General features: G+C 38.6%; 2 protein-coding genes across 3 annotated transcripts; one reads left to right on the top strand and one right to left on the bottom strand.

The window, feature by feature from the left end:
• Positions 1-634: 634 nt before the first annotated feature.
• Positions 635-18652, bottom strand: LOC144660193 (solute carrier family 35 member B1-like). The gene is made up of 9 exons (XM_078520790.1): positions 18491-18652; positions 17162-17259; positions 15840-15976; positions 14342-14372; positions 13421-13524; positions 13240-13299; positions 12737-12863; positions 12005-12111; positions 635-2608 (listed from the first exon to the last, which is right to left on the bottom strand). The coding sequence occupies exons 1-9, from the start codon at positions 18634-18636 to the stop codon at positions 2408-2410; spliced, it is 1011 nt and encodes a 336-aa protein (XP_078376916.1). The 5' UTR covers positions 18637-18652; the 3' UTR covers positions 635-2407.
• Positions 3216-11673, top strand: LOC144660192 (adenosine receptor A1-like). 2 transcript variants are annotated; one of them, XM_078520789.1, is made up of 2 exons: positions 3216-3456; positions 10466-11673. In XM_078520789.1, the coding sequence occupies exon 2, from the start codon at positions 10484-10486 to the stop codon at positions 11516-11518; it is 1035 nt and encodes a 344-aa protein (XP_078376915.1). In that variant the 5' UTR covers positions 3216-3456; positions 10466-10483; the 3' UTR covers positions 11519-11673. The 2 variants fall into 2 exon arrangements, with proteins under 2 accessions (XP_078376915.1, XP_078376914.1); XM_078520788.1 differs by lacking the exon at positions 3216-3456 and adding an exon at positions 7622-7783.
• Positions 18653-18951: the final 299 nt, after the last annotated feature.

Below are 18951 nucleotides of genomic sequence, written 5' to 3'. Positions count from 1 at the left end.
TTTTTTTTATTTTATCTTTTTTTTTTGGGGGGGGGGGGGGGAATCCGAGAACGGATTTGCAAATCTGTCCACTAACCTTTTGCTTTTACGCTTCTGTGGTGCAACCTTTCTCGAGACGGTATATTAGGGCGCCAGCAAGCAAGCAAGCAAGATGGTCTCATGAATTTCCTCCGTTTATAGACTTGCTACTATAGGCCATGATAAAAAAAACGGACAACAAACAAAACAGAAAAAGATCTCAGAATTGAATTTTATTGAATCTCGTTTTTAATAAATAAGCACATGAAAATTTATTTATCATATAATTCTGTTTCTTTATTTCTTTATGCTTTCCGGCCAGCATTATTTTGCTAAACTCCTTAAGCGGTCTTCACACGACAAACTGTTGGCCAACTCGTGTTGGCAAACTCAAGTTGGTGTGTGTGAACGACGCAGCAACAGTTGGAAAACAAGTTGGCAAACTGTTGGCGACAAAATAGAACTTGTCTCTATTCTCACCAATAGTTTGTTAACTTGTTTGCCAACTGTTGTTGTGTCGTTCACACACACCAACTTGAGTTTGCCAACATGAGTTTGCCAACTTTTGTTTGTCGTGTGAAGGCCGCTTTCAGTCAGTGCAATGAACAAAGTGTCCTGTTTTTTTTTAAGAGACGGTTTGCTTATAGAGCGAGGAATTAGGCAATGCGCTATCAAAGGCAACCATACCCAACATTCACCTTGCTCCTCGAAGTCTAACCTGTATATACCCGTTCCCTCCCCTCCTGGGGGGTTAAACGATGGTACACAGCTTGAGGGAAATGAAACACAACAAGATGGCAAAACAAACGCCTATTTGATCCGAGTGCCTGTCTGTTACTTAATGCAACAAAATAACAGCTTACCGTATGGCATAAAATCTTCGTGGGAGCTTTATTTGACCAATTAGTGATTTTGGCGGTTTGTGGGATTTGTTTGTATTCATGTTGGAAACCACGATTTCCGAGGGAGTTATATTTTTTGCAATTCCCAGCAAGTTGTGCGATAAAACGTCACGACGGCTGATGGAAATGGATGTCAAAATGTCCCTCAAATAAGAATAAGTTCGGTTGAACTATTTCAGTCGATAAAAGTTCCACTACTTTAAATAGTGGAAATAATTTTTGCAAAAATACGCTTCGAGAACATTTTTGGACCCGCAAAAATTTCATGTCATACGGTATTTGTGGCCGCAAATGATTAATTAATAGTAAAACTTAGAATGCCGTTCTCTGGCACAGTTACTCAGCATTACTGCTTGTTTGGCGGCGAAAAATTAACGTTATCACTTCCAGAGACTTGAAATAAAGTTAATTTTTCACAATACAATGGTCACACGAACATTCAACTCAGAACCACATCATAAAGGGTTAAAAATAAATCTGTACAGTTTTAAATTAAATCATACATTTTAATTTTATTCCTCTTCCTCTTAGAACACTATTTTCTCAAGGCCCCACGAAAACCATTTTAAGTAACTGGGGCTTTTATTCATATATGGTCGTGACTAGATAGTATACCCCGTATGTAATACATTTTATAATTTGAAGACGTTTAACAATTGATTATTTTGGGAAAAGACCTAGTCTTACTAGAACGAGAGTTGATGAGAATTGGAGAGATTTTTATTTTCGTAGACTATCATCGGTCTGGTCACACAATGTCGAGACTGCGTGCGTTGACAAAGGTCAGGCAAGGACGTTATTCATTTCGAGAGTTTCATTACGTAAAACTCACATTTGACTCTCAAATGGTGAACAATCGAGCGAAAACTCTCGTCCATTATTTTTCGACTGAAAAACGCACGAGAGCGCGTTAGATTTTGGTCAAACGAACTCCGCATCAACTCCCTTCTATTTGATCCCATTTTTTGTGATATTTTAGAGTTAGAGAAAACTGCAGATGGATTATTGGCCTGTTCTAGGCGTTTGGTTATTTTGGGGGTAGCGCGAATAACGGCGAATGAAAAGATAGACGAAGGATTGTCTTCACAAACCTCTTGCCCCATCTTTTTTTAATATGCCGTTCTGTGCGCTGCTCCCAACTAACCAAACCCCTGAAACATGCTTATGGATTATCCCATCTGGTGTTGACCATACATTTTATAAATACAGGAGTTTATAAATATATTTCTTCTTGTCATTATTATTTTTACAGCGAGGGAAAACAAGTAACGTTTCTAGCAAATCTTCGTGAATCCTCCCGAAGAGTTTCCGATTGTTCTCGACCAATCAGAAATAGCACAAGCGCTTTTGTGACGTCTGCTGTCGCAATCTTGATACGTCATTTTGCTTAGCAACGTCACTGACGAAGAGACCACGGGCTCGGATAATTTTCTGAGATGCGGTTCCAACCAGAAATTTTACTTGTCCTCCCTAATTGATTATTGTCACTACACTTTTTTCTTTGCTTTGCCGTAAATACTGTCGAGAGTAAGTCCAGCGAAGACAAAAACAACACCAAGCCACTGGCGGGCGATCAGTGAATTTCCAAACAGGAGAACAGATGCGAGGATGGTGAAGAATTTTCGGGTGGTTGTGATAATAGAGCATGTAAGAGGTCCAAAGTTGGCCACGGTCATGAAGATGAAATTCTGCAATTTAAAAGAAAAAGGTTGAGACAAATACAGACCATGTGTACCGTAAACCCCGGAAATAAGCCTTTAGTTTTAGCCAGGCAAGCCAGGCTCACGTCTGCGGAGCCCATGCGCGACCAGCGCGCGAAGCCACTAAAGAGAATGACGGTGAGGAGTCTGGGGCCAAACCCTTACCAGATATAGATAGTCTTTTTAATAGAACAGGGTGGCCATGTGTTTGGATTTTAGGTGGTTTAGTTACATATAAGCTTTTCGAACTGTAGAAAAACTCCAAGGAAACAATTTGCAACGAGTAAAGAAGACACCCGGGCCGTCCTGTTTTCGTCCACCGTTATGCGAGAAAGCAAGCGCCCGCTCCACTCCGACCCCTCCCTCCCCTTTTGAGCATCTCTTGATCCGCTACTGATTTGTATTAAAACGTTTTCTATAATTAGAAAACATCGTTATTGCTCGTAGCTTAACTGTCTTTGATTTTATCAGTAAATTGATATTTAAAAGGTTTAACAGCAGTATATTTAATACTAAAAGAAGATTCAGAGCAGATCCTCCAAAAAAGCAAATCTGGACCTTTTAATCCAGTTATTTGCCTGTAACAAGACAAAAGTCGTAAAGAAATTCAATACGTTTTCAGAAACGCTCTTCAAAGCGCTATGCGTGATTGCCTATAGCCAGACAATTGGTTGTCAAAACTCAATGTTACATGACACCGTTTACTCTGACTAGTTCTGACTGCTCCTAATTCACAAAAGCAAGCAGTAGACAAGATTGTGTTCTTATCTCTTCGCTCTTGGTAGTAGTAGTAAAGTAGACTTGGTTATAGACATGCCTTGACCGTGGCGATATAGGTGAGTTAGATTTATTCTTAACAGTTCTGACAAAATTGTCTTGAATTTTCCTCCATTAGACGTAAAACTAGACCGCCTACGTAACATATCGTTAGAACTGTATAAACAACTGGCTTCTAATGCGACTAATCCTGCAACTGAACGAAATTTCAACAGCTATCTAAAACCCTTTCCGCGTTTGGCTTTGAAGTGTCCGTGGTATGCTTAGCTTCCGTCAAATTGCCGCGTACAGTTTGTACACGAGATTCACTGATCACACTAAAACACCTATAAAGATTATGCCGATTTACTGCATAAGAACTTTACAACAAATTAGCTGAACACACTTTTTTCCAGTTATTAAACGGTGGACATTTTCCACGTGCGCACTTTATATACAGAGTCGGTGAGAGAACTTCTAGGTATCGTTTGCAGTGAGTGCTCGACAAAATCCCGATCAAAACGTTTTCGTTCTTTTTCTTAGCAACAACTGCCCTGTGCGAGAGGACTCCAGCTAAAGTAGGGCTGAGTGCACGTTAGGTTTCTTTTAAAACAAAATGGACAAGAGCTCTTCTGCTGCTACACTTTTTTTTTGTTAAAATATAAGCTTGTTTAGAATCTCCAATATTGCAATACTGGAGAAAAAAATCGGGGTATATATCAAAATAAATAATCACGAGTAGGTGAATTTCGTGATTGTCGTGAAATATGACCCGACGCTCAATTGTCTTATCACGCGACATTTTGCACCGGATAAAGTTCTTTTCGTGTTGATGGAAACTTGTCAGCGCAAGAGAAGTAGTGATTCAAAACCGTTTTATTTCAACACCAGTGTCAATCGGTAAGTAAATTAATGTGGTTTTAAGTGTTGAGTTGGCAATGAAACACTAATTGTTTTCATTTAAATGAAAACCACTGAGCATTACTTTCACGTGGTGCTGTTTTATATTATGCTGTACAAGGTCGTTCTAACTTTTAAGTCTGTGGATGAAATCCTAGTGTGTAACCATTCAAATGAAAGCTTTTGAGCAGTTCTTTCACATGGTACTGTTTATTTTGCTGTAAAAGGCAAAGCCAAATTCAAATGAAAGGTATTGTGCTTACTGTTAATTGTTTCTTAATAGTCTGCAAAATGAAAGCTGGGGCTACATTTTTAGGTAAGACCAGTTTGAAAGTAACAGAATCGCGCAAAATAGGTCACGCTTATGTACAAACCTACGTACTCTAGCTACAATAGCTGCACGCCCTACTGTGTTAATGTGCATACATGTCGTTCAACATTTACATCAATTCGTTCGTTGGACTCGAGTTGGACGAATGCTGTTGGTTCACTTAATTCTCGGAGACGAGAGCTCAGTGGAGGAAAGAAAGATCCTTGCATGCCAGCAAAAAATATCACCTGCTTTAATCAGAATATTAAGGTAAGGTAAAAGGTAAAGCCTGCTGTCGAGCCAAGTGGCTCATCAGGCCGGAGCTTATCCCGGTTTCTGTAGCATTAAGCGGCTAGGAGTATTTCTACTCCCCCCTGGATGGGATGCTAGTCCATCGCAGGGTTACCCTCCAGCAGTAAATTCGCCGGTACCCATTTATACACCTGGGTGGAGAGAGGCACTATGAGAGTAAAGTGTCTTGCCTAAGAACACAACGCAGTGCCCCGGCCAGGTCTCGAACCCGGACCGCTCGATCCGGAGTCCGGCTCACTAACCATTAGGCCACCGCGCCTCCCACAATCAGAATATTAACGTTTGTCTAAAAACATCACTAGATTACAGGAAACTTGACGATAATGGTTTGATTTTATAAAACAGTTCTCGACAAATGACAGGAACCCATTAGGAAGTGAGGATGACTAACGATAGCGAGGATGGAAATGGATTGCAATATGGACAAACTTGAAAGCGTGAGGCTCGCGTTTAGAAATTTTCTTGGAGATTCTTTGCAAATCTTGCTAGGACGTTTTATTCCACAAAAAACAACTTGCTACATTTAGTTTGAGTTCACAACATTGTCTTCTCGGCGTTAAATTAGGGGCGCTTCCATTTCCTATATTCAACAAATACACGTCATTTGAAAGTGCTCCTTTGAGCGGTAAAACAAACACAAACTGCCCTTTTCAAGGCATCTTCGATAAAAAAAAGTTCAAGTACTTTTAACTGCGATAAGACAAGACACCAGGAGTACATAGCGACTGAAAATTATTTTCATTGCGAAACAAGCTGATATCAACATAAATATCTCGCTAGCAACATCTTTAAAGGGAAATATTAAAATATAAACCAGCAGGATGGCCGGATCTACGATGGCGTTCTCTATAAAAAAAAAGTCATTCAAAGGAATATATGCATCTGTAACGACTTCACAAATTTGATAAGAGTACATGTACCACAAGAGCACGAGTTGAATACTGAATAGCACACCTACAAAGATCTCGATTTCTTTGGGAAATAAGTAAGATAATAACAGGTGATTTCTTCAACACGTAAAACAAAGAGATACATTTCACTATCTCGACATGTCGCCGCATCCGTGTTACGTGTTTTGCATCCTTCAGCTCCACGCTCGAGGTATTAACTCTCCTTACTGGCTAGCTTACATTTCTTTTAAAGAAACTGTGTCATGGATCTTAGCCAAATTGAAAAAGAAAATGGCCACCAAATTAAGTGGAATATAAAAATAACCACATAAAACAGCAAAGAAACATTTTAATAACAAAGCAAATACAAAAGAAAGTATGGATGGTCAAGAATTGAAGAAGATTAAAACGGATTGCGATATGGGTTTTTAAAATACAGTTAGGCTGAACAATTTTCAACGGTAATCTCGAGTGTCTGTAACTTTTAATTTTGACGGCCGGGAGACATATTAGTTTGTAATGAAGTTTTGGTTTTGTCATTTAGACTCGTAGAAGTAATTTCGAGTTTTTTTTTTGGAGAGTTTTTGAAAAAAAAAAAAAAAAAAAACCCCGGGGCAAAGCTCCCCTTGATGAGAATTTGTTTTTACATCAAAACAATTTTCCTCTACTTGATTTATTCTTTAATTCTCATTACCTATCTGCTTGCGTATGTGTTAAAACTGTAAAAGGGATTTTGCACTTGATAGCCATGTGGCGGTCTCTACAGAAGATTAACAATATCATTTCCTACGGCACGGTTGGCCAACAAAACAACTTTCTCATGCACCAAAATTTCTCACAATTTCCTTTGGCTAGCAATAAATTTTGTGTGGCTTTATGGTCATGTAATGGCTGTTTGTGATTACCAAAAAAATACCACAACAAAACTTTGGGGTGAATTTCCAGCGGTTCAACTCCAAAAAAATGAGCAAAAAACTAGCAAACTAACATAGATGGCATTGTCACGTTTCAGGTGAATTTGCATTCCATGAAAACAGATTTAATCCCCTGCCATTTCCTTCTTTTCATTGGAGCTAATTTCCCACAATACTGCTTTCTCGCAATCAGATTTATTTCCCGCCATTTCCCTCTTGCCATCACGTCAGGCTTAATTTCAGGCCGTATCGTCTTCAAACTAAACTTTTCTAGCCATCAGACTCAATTTCCCGTCACTTCTAACCGCCATTTCTTCTCCAAGCTTAATTTTCCCGCCCTTTTATCTCGCCATCAGGCTCAATTTCCCGCCATTTTTCTAGCCTCTCTGGGGGTCAGCGACAGTATTCAAATTGAATAAACGAAGTGAACAGAATTAATCAAATGCCCTAACTAATCACAAAAAGAAATTAAAAAATTCATCGCAAAATTTATTGCACTTCCTCCTGTCACAAAGGTCTGCGCGAACTATAAACCTCATAACAACTAAATTCAGCAATTACTTCATCAGTTCAACACAAAACGCAAGTGACATTTTCTAGAAGTACTCGCTACGTTTTATCTTAATTTTATGCAATGGTTTTCAAACATATTACGTGATCTCGGCTTTCACCTCGCAAGATTTTAAAACTGATGGGCGAGAAGGGAAAAAGAGGGGGCCTTCGGCTCATTTCAATGTTATCAGATAATATCAAAAGTTGCATCAATTTCTTAATCGGCGTGGCCCTTGTTTGTGATTTAGCCCCAAATTGGCCGTCATATCCGCCAATAAAAGCTATCTCCGTCACGAATTTCTATTGGTCGCATCACAGGAAACAATTTCTGTTGCTGTTTATAACAGAAGGCGCTGGCAGGGCCGCATTTACTTTTAAAATTTGCAACACAGCTAGAGGGTTGCAAGTGAACGTCTATTGATCTATAAGCTAGAAAGAAACCGCGCTGTCCAATTCAGTTCAGTAGAAAAAACTGACGGCCGTTTAGAAGAGTCTGCGTAAAGGAATAAAACAAAAGTTCGCGTTGAAGGTGAGAATGTAAGACATTTTATGAACTAATACGGTGGATTTTACAGCCTCATTCAAAAGTCGTGCAAAAAGGTCCGAAAATACTTGCAAAAAACACTTGTACAAAACCTTAAAAATAGTCTTTGTGCAGCGGAAAACTTAAAATTTGGTTGTTTGAGGTTATCAAAGCTTTTGGTTTCACAAAAGCAAACAAAACGAAAGCAAAATTTTCATTGCGAAGAATATATCACACATCCAGACATTTTTATCAGCAATGAACGCTGACAATATGCGCTATCAATTACAATTTCAGCTCACGGCTATGAAAATTAAAGAAAGCGCGGCCACATCGGGCTTGCTTTGCACCGTAAATTAAAATTCATATTTCACGTTTTATGACAACTTCACACCTCGAGTTATTAAATGGAGATTCGCAGAATGGCGAGACGATGTTGGGAAATGGAGGAAATAATAACAAATTGAAAAAAATCGGTCAGTAGAGAAAAATATTTTTGTTTCGGTGAGATATTTTTCAGGACACCTCAAGTTACGCGTCAAAACGATAATGTGAGAACAACATCCAATGACAAATTTGACTGAAGAGGAGCAATTATCAAGGAATGGAAAACAAGCTTTTCACTGACTAAACAGATAAAAAAAGCCCAAGAAAACCATTAAATTTTAAAATGGGTCCAAGATTAAATAAGCCATTTCCGCGCAACAAAAAGCAAATGATCTTGACATTACAATGAAATTTTAAGGCGAAAAAAAAATTAAGAAAGAAGTTTTTAATTGCAAATTAAACGTCGATGGCGGTCAAGTTTAAAGCCATCGAATGCTTATTTTTGTTTTGTTTTGTTTTTTCTGCCTTTGTCCGATCATTTTCACCTTTCATCGCATGTCATCTGGTTGGTAAACTAAGAGGTCGCGATATGTCGTCAGTTAACGCAAAAGTCAACAAGATGTAATTGAACCGAAATGAAAAGCTTTGGCAGAAAGTGCAAAACTGCAAATGTGTCACACAAAAGCATTAAAGTGATGAGCAAAATCGAAAAAAGGCGGTCTACAACGCCAGTTGTCTACTTTGGACCGATCAAAAACGGACAATCTTAATGCTTCAAAATAAACATTGGAAAACATTTCTCAGACAGGGACGGACCTTAGAAATTGACAAAGTAAATATTGAGTGACTGAAAAGATCTGTTTAGTTCCGACTTTTATTTAGCGCACACTTTGAACATTCTATCGCCGAACACCACAAAAAATAGTCGTCTCAACTCTGTTTTCACGTTATTTATCAAACACGAGCGATAGTGTTTCATCGGGATATCCAAACACCGAGAAGAGAGTTGAAAATACGACGCGCAGCGGAGTATTTCTGACGAAATTCGAGGTGTTTGGATAGCCGATGAAACACTGTCTCGAGTGTTGATATATCTTCTTAATCGAAACAAAAACTATACGGAGTAAACGAAGAAATAAAAGCGTAAAAATCTATGCTAATTTAGACCGGGTATCTAAACCTCCTTCACGGTTATGAATGAGTTTGAGAACTTCCTTTAAATCACAAACATAGCTTCTCCGGTTGTTAAAAAAACACAGTTTTTCATTTCTCTCCAGAGTGTAAAATTTACATAACAGCCAAAAGGATCATTTTTCAAAAAAAAAAAAAAAGCGAGCCAAAAATTATAAAACAAAATTTTTTACATAATACAAAAAAAAAAATTTAACATATTTTGGTCATTTCAAAAATTCTAACAAAAACCATACAATATCTTTCTTATGAAAAAAAGAAATTTTCCGTTGCACTTACCAAAGGCACAACTAAATAAAGCTTTTGTTTCTGTCCAGGGTGTAAAATTTTACACAAGCTCTGAATCAGTTTTTTTTACTCCACTCATTTCCGACAATTGGTTAGCACTGGCGTGAACATCCTGTTTCCTTTAGTTTCTTTCAGTAACAACAAGAAGTAAAAAAAATAATTCTGGAGCGGAAAATATTTTTTCCTTCGCGAAAGGTACTGAAAATTTTCACCGGTATATCAAAATTTGCGGCTGACAGTTTCCTTCACGTATTACACAAATTTAATAGCTTTCTCAATTCAATTTTTGCTGGTGCAAAAGACCATCGCAACCCTTTGACAATTTGAAACGTCACCAAATTTTTACCTTTCAATTACTGCCAAAAAATATTATGTTTTTTGTTGTACCCAGTTCAAAACACGCTTGTTCAAGTTTGAAGACTGTCGATAGAGGTTTTCAGGTTTTAAAAAACAAATTACAGTCATTCTAGAATACAACATTCTGAAAAGAAAACCTTCCAACTTCTGCCACCTTCTGCCGCCTCATTGTTAGTTTTCTGAACTTTTAGGCCCAGCAAACAAGAGCCAACAAACGCAAATAGAACTGATCGCAATTTGATTTCCCGCCTCCCAGTCTAACTTTTGCATTAATTTCCGACAGTGCTCTGACGTTTTTCAAACGTCTCATCTCAGCCAATCAGAGCCAACAACCGCTCATGCAATTGACGCAGTCGACCTCTGACTTCTCCACCTCACAGACTCTTAATTTTAGATTAGGTGAACGTCACAGTGTCCAAAAAAAGGCAAAAAGCTTTCGTCTTTTGGCAAAAAAAACGGAGTGATTTACTGCACAAAAAGCTGGGCAAAACATTGTTTTAACAAGTTGTGTTTCGCTTTTTCCAGACTACAATATCCCCCCTGATGAGCTCCACCAACGCAACAACAAACCAAACGACTTCCAACAAACAAGAATTTCTAATACCAAGCTTGTTAGGATGGGCCATATCATACGCTGTCGTCGCAGTAGCCGTGATGGTAGGTAACTCGCTGACAATCGCAGCCTTCAGCACCAACAAAAAGTTAGCAACCGCCCGCACTAATTACTTCTTGGTGAGCCTCGGGGTAGCGGATTTCATGGTGGGCGCATGCTCTATACCGATGTACGTGGCGGAAATGCTGTTTTTCTACTTTCAAGAAGACGAGACCAGCATTCAGTTTCACGAGATTTACCTGCCGATAGACGCGTTCATGGGCTTCGCGTCGATTTTTGCGCTAGTCGCGATCGCGCTGGACCGGGCATACTCAGTGTTTCGTCCCCATCGGCACAAAAGTATTACTAAAGCGACCTACTTGATGGAGATCGCCTTGGTTTGGTTCCTTGCGGCATGCGTAGCGGGGATTCGCGTGCTAAGCAATTTCACCAGCAAAGAACTGTTAAAGAGCGTCTTTAATTACGCCATGATTGTCTGCATATTCACTTCTTTGATTCTGATCTTCCTTGCCTACGCGCTGATTTGGCACAGGGTTAGGAACCCTGTGAACCAGCACCACAGGAACGCCACGAAACAAGAGAAAAAGCTTGCAGTCACGCTGTCTATAATCACGCTGGTGTTTGTGCTCACGTGGGTCCCTTTCTACATCATGAACATCACAATCATGTTTTGTCAGTCCTGCTACGTTCTCCAGTTGATTTACTTCGCCAAGTTCTTGCACTACAGCAACTCCTTCGCCAATTTTGTCATTTACGCGCTCAAGATTCGAGAGTTTCGGAAGACCGTGTTTAAGCTGTTGTGCGGCGGGAGACAGAAAGTCTCCATGAGCTGGCCCAAAGAGCGTAAAACCGTTCTCCCTAATAGTGAACCGATCTCTCTCCAAGACATACGAATACGGCGACTCACCCCGCATCCCATAGCCAATGGCGGCATCGACCTGACGACTACCAACCAATCACAATGATTTGTGGTTGCAGTTTTAGCAAATCAGATGAAGCTGATGGGTTTCAAAACGCCAGAGAGCCCGAAGGATCTAGGCGCTTATTCAACTTCTGTGTTGCGCACAACATGACTACTGGGAACGAACTTGGGCGTTTCTTGGCAAGCGTCACAAGGAAGCTAGGAGAACTAACTAGGGCTAGCAAAAGAGGATCCCAAGAGGGTGGGGGTGAGGCTGAGGAGGGGGGGGGTAAGTGGAATGGGCCCGATTCTCCTCATGAATGTTCGGTTTTGTAATCTGTTTAAATCTCCTTCAATCTTTACCATCCGTGTTTCTTTGTGGCATAGATTGTTATTTCTTAGACTTTTCTCCCCTTCACAGCCGTTATTTCAGTTGTCACGCAACCCTTCACCCCACTAGAGGAGATGAGTGTTGCGTGACAGTCAAGAAATGGCTGCGACAGAGACTATGCTTTAGAAGAGCAGAGTTAGTTAAAGAGATTATCCTCACCTGTCCTATAGCGCTAGCCAGACTGAATGTCAGTATATGAAATAAAACACTTGGGTAGCGCTGGCAAAATGCCACAAACTGGAATACTTCACCGCTTGTTAGAAGAGCTGTGATCAAAAAAAAAAGACAGAGTGTAAAACGGAGGGGGTACTCTGCTAACGGAAATCGGAGCGGTTTTTTAGGTAGATTTGGTCTAATAAAAGGCAGTATTGTATTTTGGGTCAGGTCTGAAATTTGAAATAGGGAAGGGAAAATTGCGTATTTTGGCCTGAAATAGGGTAACGGTTTTGAGGAGCATTCCACACTCCCACCCAAACTTTTAAGAGAGTAACCCCCCCCCCCCCCACTTAGGTATTACAGAGGCTATCAGCAGTACAATTCTCTACTAGTTTCAATGTATGGAGTAGGGACAATGTCCCTACTTGTATTGCCTACGCAGTAAGAATGCACATAACCTTTAGATGGGAGTACAAGAACGAGATTGAGTATGACTTTTCAAATTTTAATCCAGTTATGTTTCCAGAACCCTCACTCCTCCTTGTTACTTACCACTTTAAAAGAAGACTTTTAGTTCAAGATTCGTGTAAGTGTGAAATGTGATAATGGAAAGCACATGTACTAGATTTAAAAAGTCGTACTTATACTCATTCACATAATTGTACTCCAATCTAAAGGCGCTAATAATAACATAGCCACAGCAGAGGGGCTGCCTAGCTGTGTCCTATAACTTACTGATTGCCAAGATGCCAATGGACCAAAGATTCATGTTAAACATCATGTGATGTGACTGCACATGGTGCTCTGCTCTCATTTTATCCTGCACGGCGCCTGTCAATCCATCACATGTCAGAGATACAAGCTGCAAACAAAGTTGGCCTGTTTTAACAGGAGTTTACTCGGAATAACAATGTCTCCTCTCCCAAGGTGTGGGAAATAATTGCTCACAATTTGCATTTACTGGAGAAAGGTGGCGGCGCAAATATCAATGTGGTAAAATACTAGCTAATGTCGCGATTTAAATTATAAATTACCAGTTTCTCATGAATAATACAGTAAATTCCCTGACTAACCTTTCAATTTTCATAGGAATTTGAGTTCTGTTAAATAGTTATTATTATACACAAAAAAGCCAAAAGTAAAAAAAATATGATTTGTTGAACTTAGTAAAGTTAAGTTACCACGTCTCACAATAAAACTTTAAAACACAATATTTAAAATATCCCAAAGTAACTTACAAGAAGAAGTTCTCCAAATCCAATCCAGCTAGTATTATCACTTGATACTTGACTTTTATTCTACAAAAAAAAAAACACAAACAAAAAATGTTAAACTTTAAACACTCAATTTAGAACCGCTCTACCTGAAATTGCTTTTAAACTGTGCCAGTAAAAGAAGTTTTCAAGCTTGCTCGCTCACCTCTTTGTACATAAATAAAGCTACTCCACAAACAATCAGTAAAACACACAGGTATTTTAAAAGTGGATATCTTTTTCTTGCTAAGAGTACTCCCAGAATCATAACTACAACAGAACAAATAAAATTAAACAAGATAAGTATGCTACTCAACTAAAGGAAAATTTGAAATGGTTATTAAATGTAAATTATTAATACAACTTACATTAAACTTAAAAAATGTTTAACAAAACAAAGAACTGGAAAATTAATGGAAATGGAGCAGAGCAAAAGCAGCACATACATGTAAAACTCCAGCAATTAGCTTGGGTTTAATTAAAGTATTAGTATTTTGGAGTATTTCACCTTCCACTGGGTGAGACACTTGTCTGGGATGTTGGTAGGGGGATAGGGTGGGGGTACAGTCTTATGGGTATGTGCCACTGGACAGAATATAGTTTTTGAGCAATGTTGTTAGGAAAGGGTATATACAGTGTAGATCTCTCCCCTTTGTTAGGCACAGGAATACTTTTATCAAATCCAGAAAGCTTACTGTTTTACGACAGAAATGAAATTTAGACACCTGGGTAGGTTCTGATGAGTCAAGTATTTAAAGAAAGCTACTTATATTTAAAACATTTTGATCTGAAATCTGCTTGCAAACATCATTGCTTATTTTTATTCAAGGTACAATTTTCTGTGAGGACGTTAGTAAGTTAAATGAAAACATTTGAGGTGGAGGGGGGCTTACAGCTGAATCTTTTTTTCATTAGCTGTCGGATGGGCCTATAACCAGGGGGCATAAAAGCAGAGGACCGGGAGGGGGTTTATAACCAGCATAATGTTTCAATGGAACATGTATATCATTTGATCTGTTAAAGGATAGGAGTTCCTAGGGTCCATTATTCAATGTACTTCACACTGTCTCAATGAACTATCGCTTACCTGGAATTGGTTTACATGATTTTCCTAAAACCTGGCAATAAAAACATTTAATGTTAAATTATTTTTGAAGTGTTTGTGTGATATTTGTTACTTATGATCCACATCATGGATCCTTACCATTTAGTTGGAAAAGCTCCATATAACCATCCAAATAAGTGCTTTAATTAAAATGCTTACTGGAATAAAGAAATTGTTCTACAATGGCAACAGCTTGCAAAAGCCTGAGGTCATGAAGCATGGGAGTGTTAATCAACACTGAGTTACAGTTGCTTATTGCGGTTTTCAGTGAAGTGCGAACTCTGAAATTCAAGATCCAACTAACAATTGCGTTTTTCGCTGCCGTCAATCATAATTATGGCGACAGCTAACAAACCATGAAAAATGGAAACAAACAAAATCGATCAAAATCGACCAATCACAACTGACAGACGTGACCTTTTGACCCAGTTGAAGTGAACTTCTGTTTCCCGAGAGGTCCGCTGAGATGATTGACGGCAGCAAAAAGCTTAAACCGTTGATTGAGGTTCAATTAGTTCGCATATCACTGAAAACCGCAATGAGGACCAGTCAAAATTTCAGAGGAGGGGAAGGTCAATAATTTTTATGCAGGGAAAAACGGTAGCTATTTATTAATTTTGTGCACGCATATTAGGGAACATATTTAGGGCCGGGTGGGTAAGGGGGAGAGGGTCAGCAAAAAATGTGCTTCACAAAGGAAAGGGTTAGGAGAATTTGAATATGACCTCCCTCTATTTGAACCAGCTCTCCCTCCACTCTAAAATGACCAGTCACTTGTTCACCCACAGCTTGCATTTAAGATCAGGGCCAGTATTGTCATACATAATTTGCTGCATTCACATTTTCCCCACAGACTATAGAGAAAAAGCAAGAGTGCCGGCAGTCTAATTGAGTCCATAATCTGTAACACTTGTCACAGGTGTTTTCAGTAAGTGATTGTTACAGCTGTGTGTACAATACAGTGTTGTAACACAAACAAAAGTAAATAAAGCCTGTTGGCCATGTGACACCTTCAATGTATCATGGTTCGTACAACTTCAGGCAAACAAAACACTTTTGACTCGACAAAACGTGTTCTGACCAGCTACATGTCCATCACTATCCCATGTCCCCTTCTAACAAAACCATGCACCACATCAGCCTCCTCGGGCAGGCACACTCGTGGCATCATCCACAAAGGGCTGACACTTCCATCATATTTGTAGGGCGTCAGGCCCTATCGACTTTTCAGACCTGGAGGAAATTAGTACTTTTAAGGACTACCAAATCAGACTTTGGCTGCTAAAATTCAAGACATTTTCAAGATTGTAGAACCATGATGTATGGTTAAATTCAGTTGTTAGCGAAAAAAGTTATTGGGAGCCCTAGCATGGGGTCACAGAGTAAAATGGTGGCAGCCAGGACTGAACTTAAATGAGACTTTGAGGGGGACTTTGGAGACTTTTTGGCCCAAAGGGCACAAATAACATTTGACACCAACCTGTGTTGGATAGTTAACCCACTGAAGAGCTTTGTTGCTGGCCAACATTGCACCAAGGTAGGTCATAGCACAGATCCCATACCAGCAGAATGGAGTTGTGTCTTTAGCCTCATTACCTTTGTAAGTTAGTTTGAGTACTGCAAAAAAGACCACAAATACCAAAGTTACAATGTAGATCATCGTACTATTGATGGCTTAATTAACTGAACATGAATATCAAGTGAACATGTATTCTAGCCTTTAAGAAAGTGCTGTCTAGCTGTGTCTGATCCTGTCTGCTCGATTCAACATCCCTTAATTCCGTAAATAATATATCCTTCATATCTATTCTTTGCTCATACATAAGCTTAAATAGAAAAAGAACAATTTCACTATTTGAAACACGGTAAAATTGAAGATTTGTCCTGGAAGAAAAAGCCAGCTTGTTGTTTCGATGTCAATTCGTGACTAATCCATGCTGCGGTTTGGCGGTTATCTTTTGCGGTTTCATCTCGCATCTGATTGGTCGCGAAACAATAAACATTCCAAAAATTTTCTCTGGTATTCACGGTTTTAAGGGAAAGACTGTAAATCAAATCACGGTGTTAAAAAAAAATCAGTAATCATAATATTTCATCTCGGCTTCTTCCATGGCCATATAACTTTATACACAGCAAAACAGAAAATTTTGTCTTCTTAACTGAAAGTGCCAAAAGACTGCCTGACATCATTTGAATGTTTTACATTTAAACTCAGATAACTTTTTTCTAAACTCAGATCACATTTAATTTGTTGAACATACCTTTCTACAATAAATGTTGAAACACTATTTGACCATTAAATTCAACTTGTATACATGAGATACTGGAAAAACTAGCCTGATAATTGAATTTACTCTTCAGTCCACTGTGTTTAAATTATCCTAATTAACTTCCCAACAAGAAATATGATAAATAACAATGAAGTCAACTCTCTCTTAATGGACACTTCTGTAAGATGGACACCTGATGTTGATCCTGTCCCTGCCATTTTTCAGTCATTTTACTGCTACTAAACTCCCTATAAGAAGGACACCTCTCTAAAGGTGGATTTCCACTGACACGTAATTTTTTGTGCATGAAAAAATTTAGAGACAATGTATGAACGACTTGCGTACACATTTACGCAAGTCGTCCATACATTGTCTCTAAATTTTTTCACGCTAACAAAAATGTAAGTAAAGGCATGTTAAAAAATATGCATCAGTGGAAATCCACCTTAAGACGGACAGATGGAGGCCATCACAACAGGGTCCATTTTAGAGAGAGTTGACTGCTCATCCTGTTTAACACTTGTCAACTTACTTGCTTCAGCAAACAAAGTATTCACAATGCACTGTACAAATACCAGGGACAGGGCATAAACAAATTTTTCTTTCTTTTCACCATAAGGTGCTCTAGTTCTAAAAGATGAATAGAAAAAAAACTTTCATTAAAATAAATATATCATGATCAGCTCCCCATAACTGACTGATGGTCATCTGTCGGCAGACAGTTGGCTTAAAGAAGGCCAACTGTTGGCGACAGACAACCAACAATCGGCCAACAGTTGACTTAAATAACAGTCGGTTATGGGGTGCTGTTCTTCATAATGACCACAAATAACATTGTAATAGCAGACCCCAAGAGGAGTTGAACTCTGGTCAATCGCATAGCATAAAGAGATATTCATTTAGTCTATTTAAAGCTGATTTCCAGTCCGTACTGCGCAGACTCGGGGTTTGTTTTCGTTTTTGTTTTGAATTCGTTGAACGTTACACTTCGTTGACAGCATACATGAAGTTTTTATCCGCCATTACAGTTCGCTTCGTTCGATACCGATGAGCTGAACGTCGGTTTGAAATAGCGTCAAGGTTCTTCTACTTGTTATTATTTGTTCTGCAAGGATATCTGGCGTTAATTTGAAGAAACAGGTAAGTTTGTCACGTAACTTTTAGTTTTGCTTTGTTTGTGAGGCTCCATAAACATTGCAGCCGAGTGCGCAGTACGGACTGTAATTCATCTTTAATACCTAGTCACATTCATGGTGAATTGCACATATTTATTGCTGGTTGTTTTAAGGTGGCATAGTGGTCCCTGAAATAATCAAAACTAAATCAAATGGTATAAATTGTACCTGTTTTCAACACAACATCAATACATTTTCTCAACTGCACATATATTCACTAAGCAACTGATCGAAATGACATGTTTAATAAATGTTATATAAAATATAAATTTTAATACAAAAGAAAGCTGAGGGAATCTTATTGTGAATAGCCATAGTATTCTTTTAAGTTATTTTATTTGGTCTAAAATTGTTGATAAAAACACTAAGGAACTTTTCTTTTGACCGGGTTTGATCTCAGACAAGATCATGGGTACTAAATATGACTGATCAAATACTCGAAATAAATGCAGTTACCACAGACGATATTGTAAAAGACGCCGAAAATCAAAATTAGCATGACTGACTACGATCGTCATAAAAGTTTTTAAGAAACATGTACTAAATTTTAAACTTCGAGTGAAAAAATATAGACTTTTCATAGAAAATTCACAGATATTCACAGAACGTGTAGTAAATCACATCCTTCATGGATTTTTAAACCAAAACTACAGCGAATATTAACCTTGTATTTTATCGATACTTACATTTTTTCTTGAATTATTCCGTAGTAGAAGTATGATATAAATATTCCCAAGAAGCAGATAAGCAATTTCTTTTTGTTTGTAACGTATGGAGTCATCTTTGTGTCGGACGATTGGGAATTGCCAGCTTCCAAATCGTTAGAAATCATCTGAACTTCCTTTTACAGTTTCATGCAAGCGTGGTTACCTTTCATTGGCGAAGAGAGCAATATCGACACGTGACCGGAACTAGAAAGCTCCAGCGGAAACCAGTGTTCAGGAGTACGGGAGGGGTAGGTAGGGAAATCATTGATACATTTTCCGCATCGGAGACGATTTTTGGCTATAGTTGGATTAATTTAAAATCAATCAAAATTTATCAGGATTAATTTGATAATGACCAGCATCATTCCACTCTTCCTTTTTAAATAATTATGCGAAAGGAATTAGCCTCTGGGATCCCGAGCCTAATATTGGTTTTGATT

The sequence above is a fragment of the Oculina patagonica genome, chromosome 7 (genome assembly GCF_052425735.1).
Source record: "Oculina patagonica isolate OP01 chromosome 7, crgOcupat, whole genome shotgun sequence".
In the NCBI taxonomy this organism is placed as follows: Eukaryota; Metazoa; Cnidaria; class Anthozoa; order Scleractinia; family Oculinidae; genus Oculina; species Oculina patagonica.
This window is presented reverse-complemented; position numbering and strand designations above follow the sequence as displayed.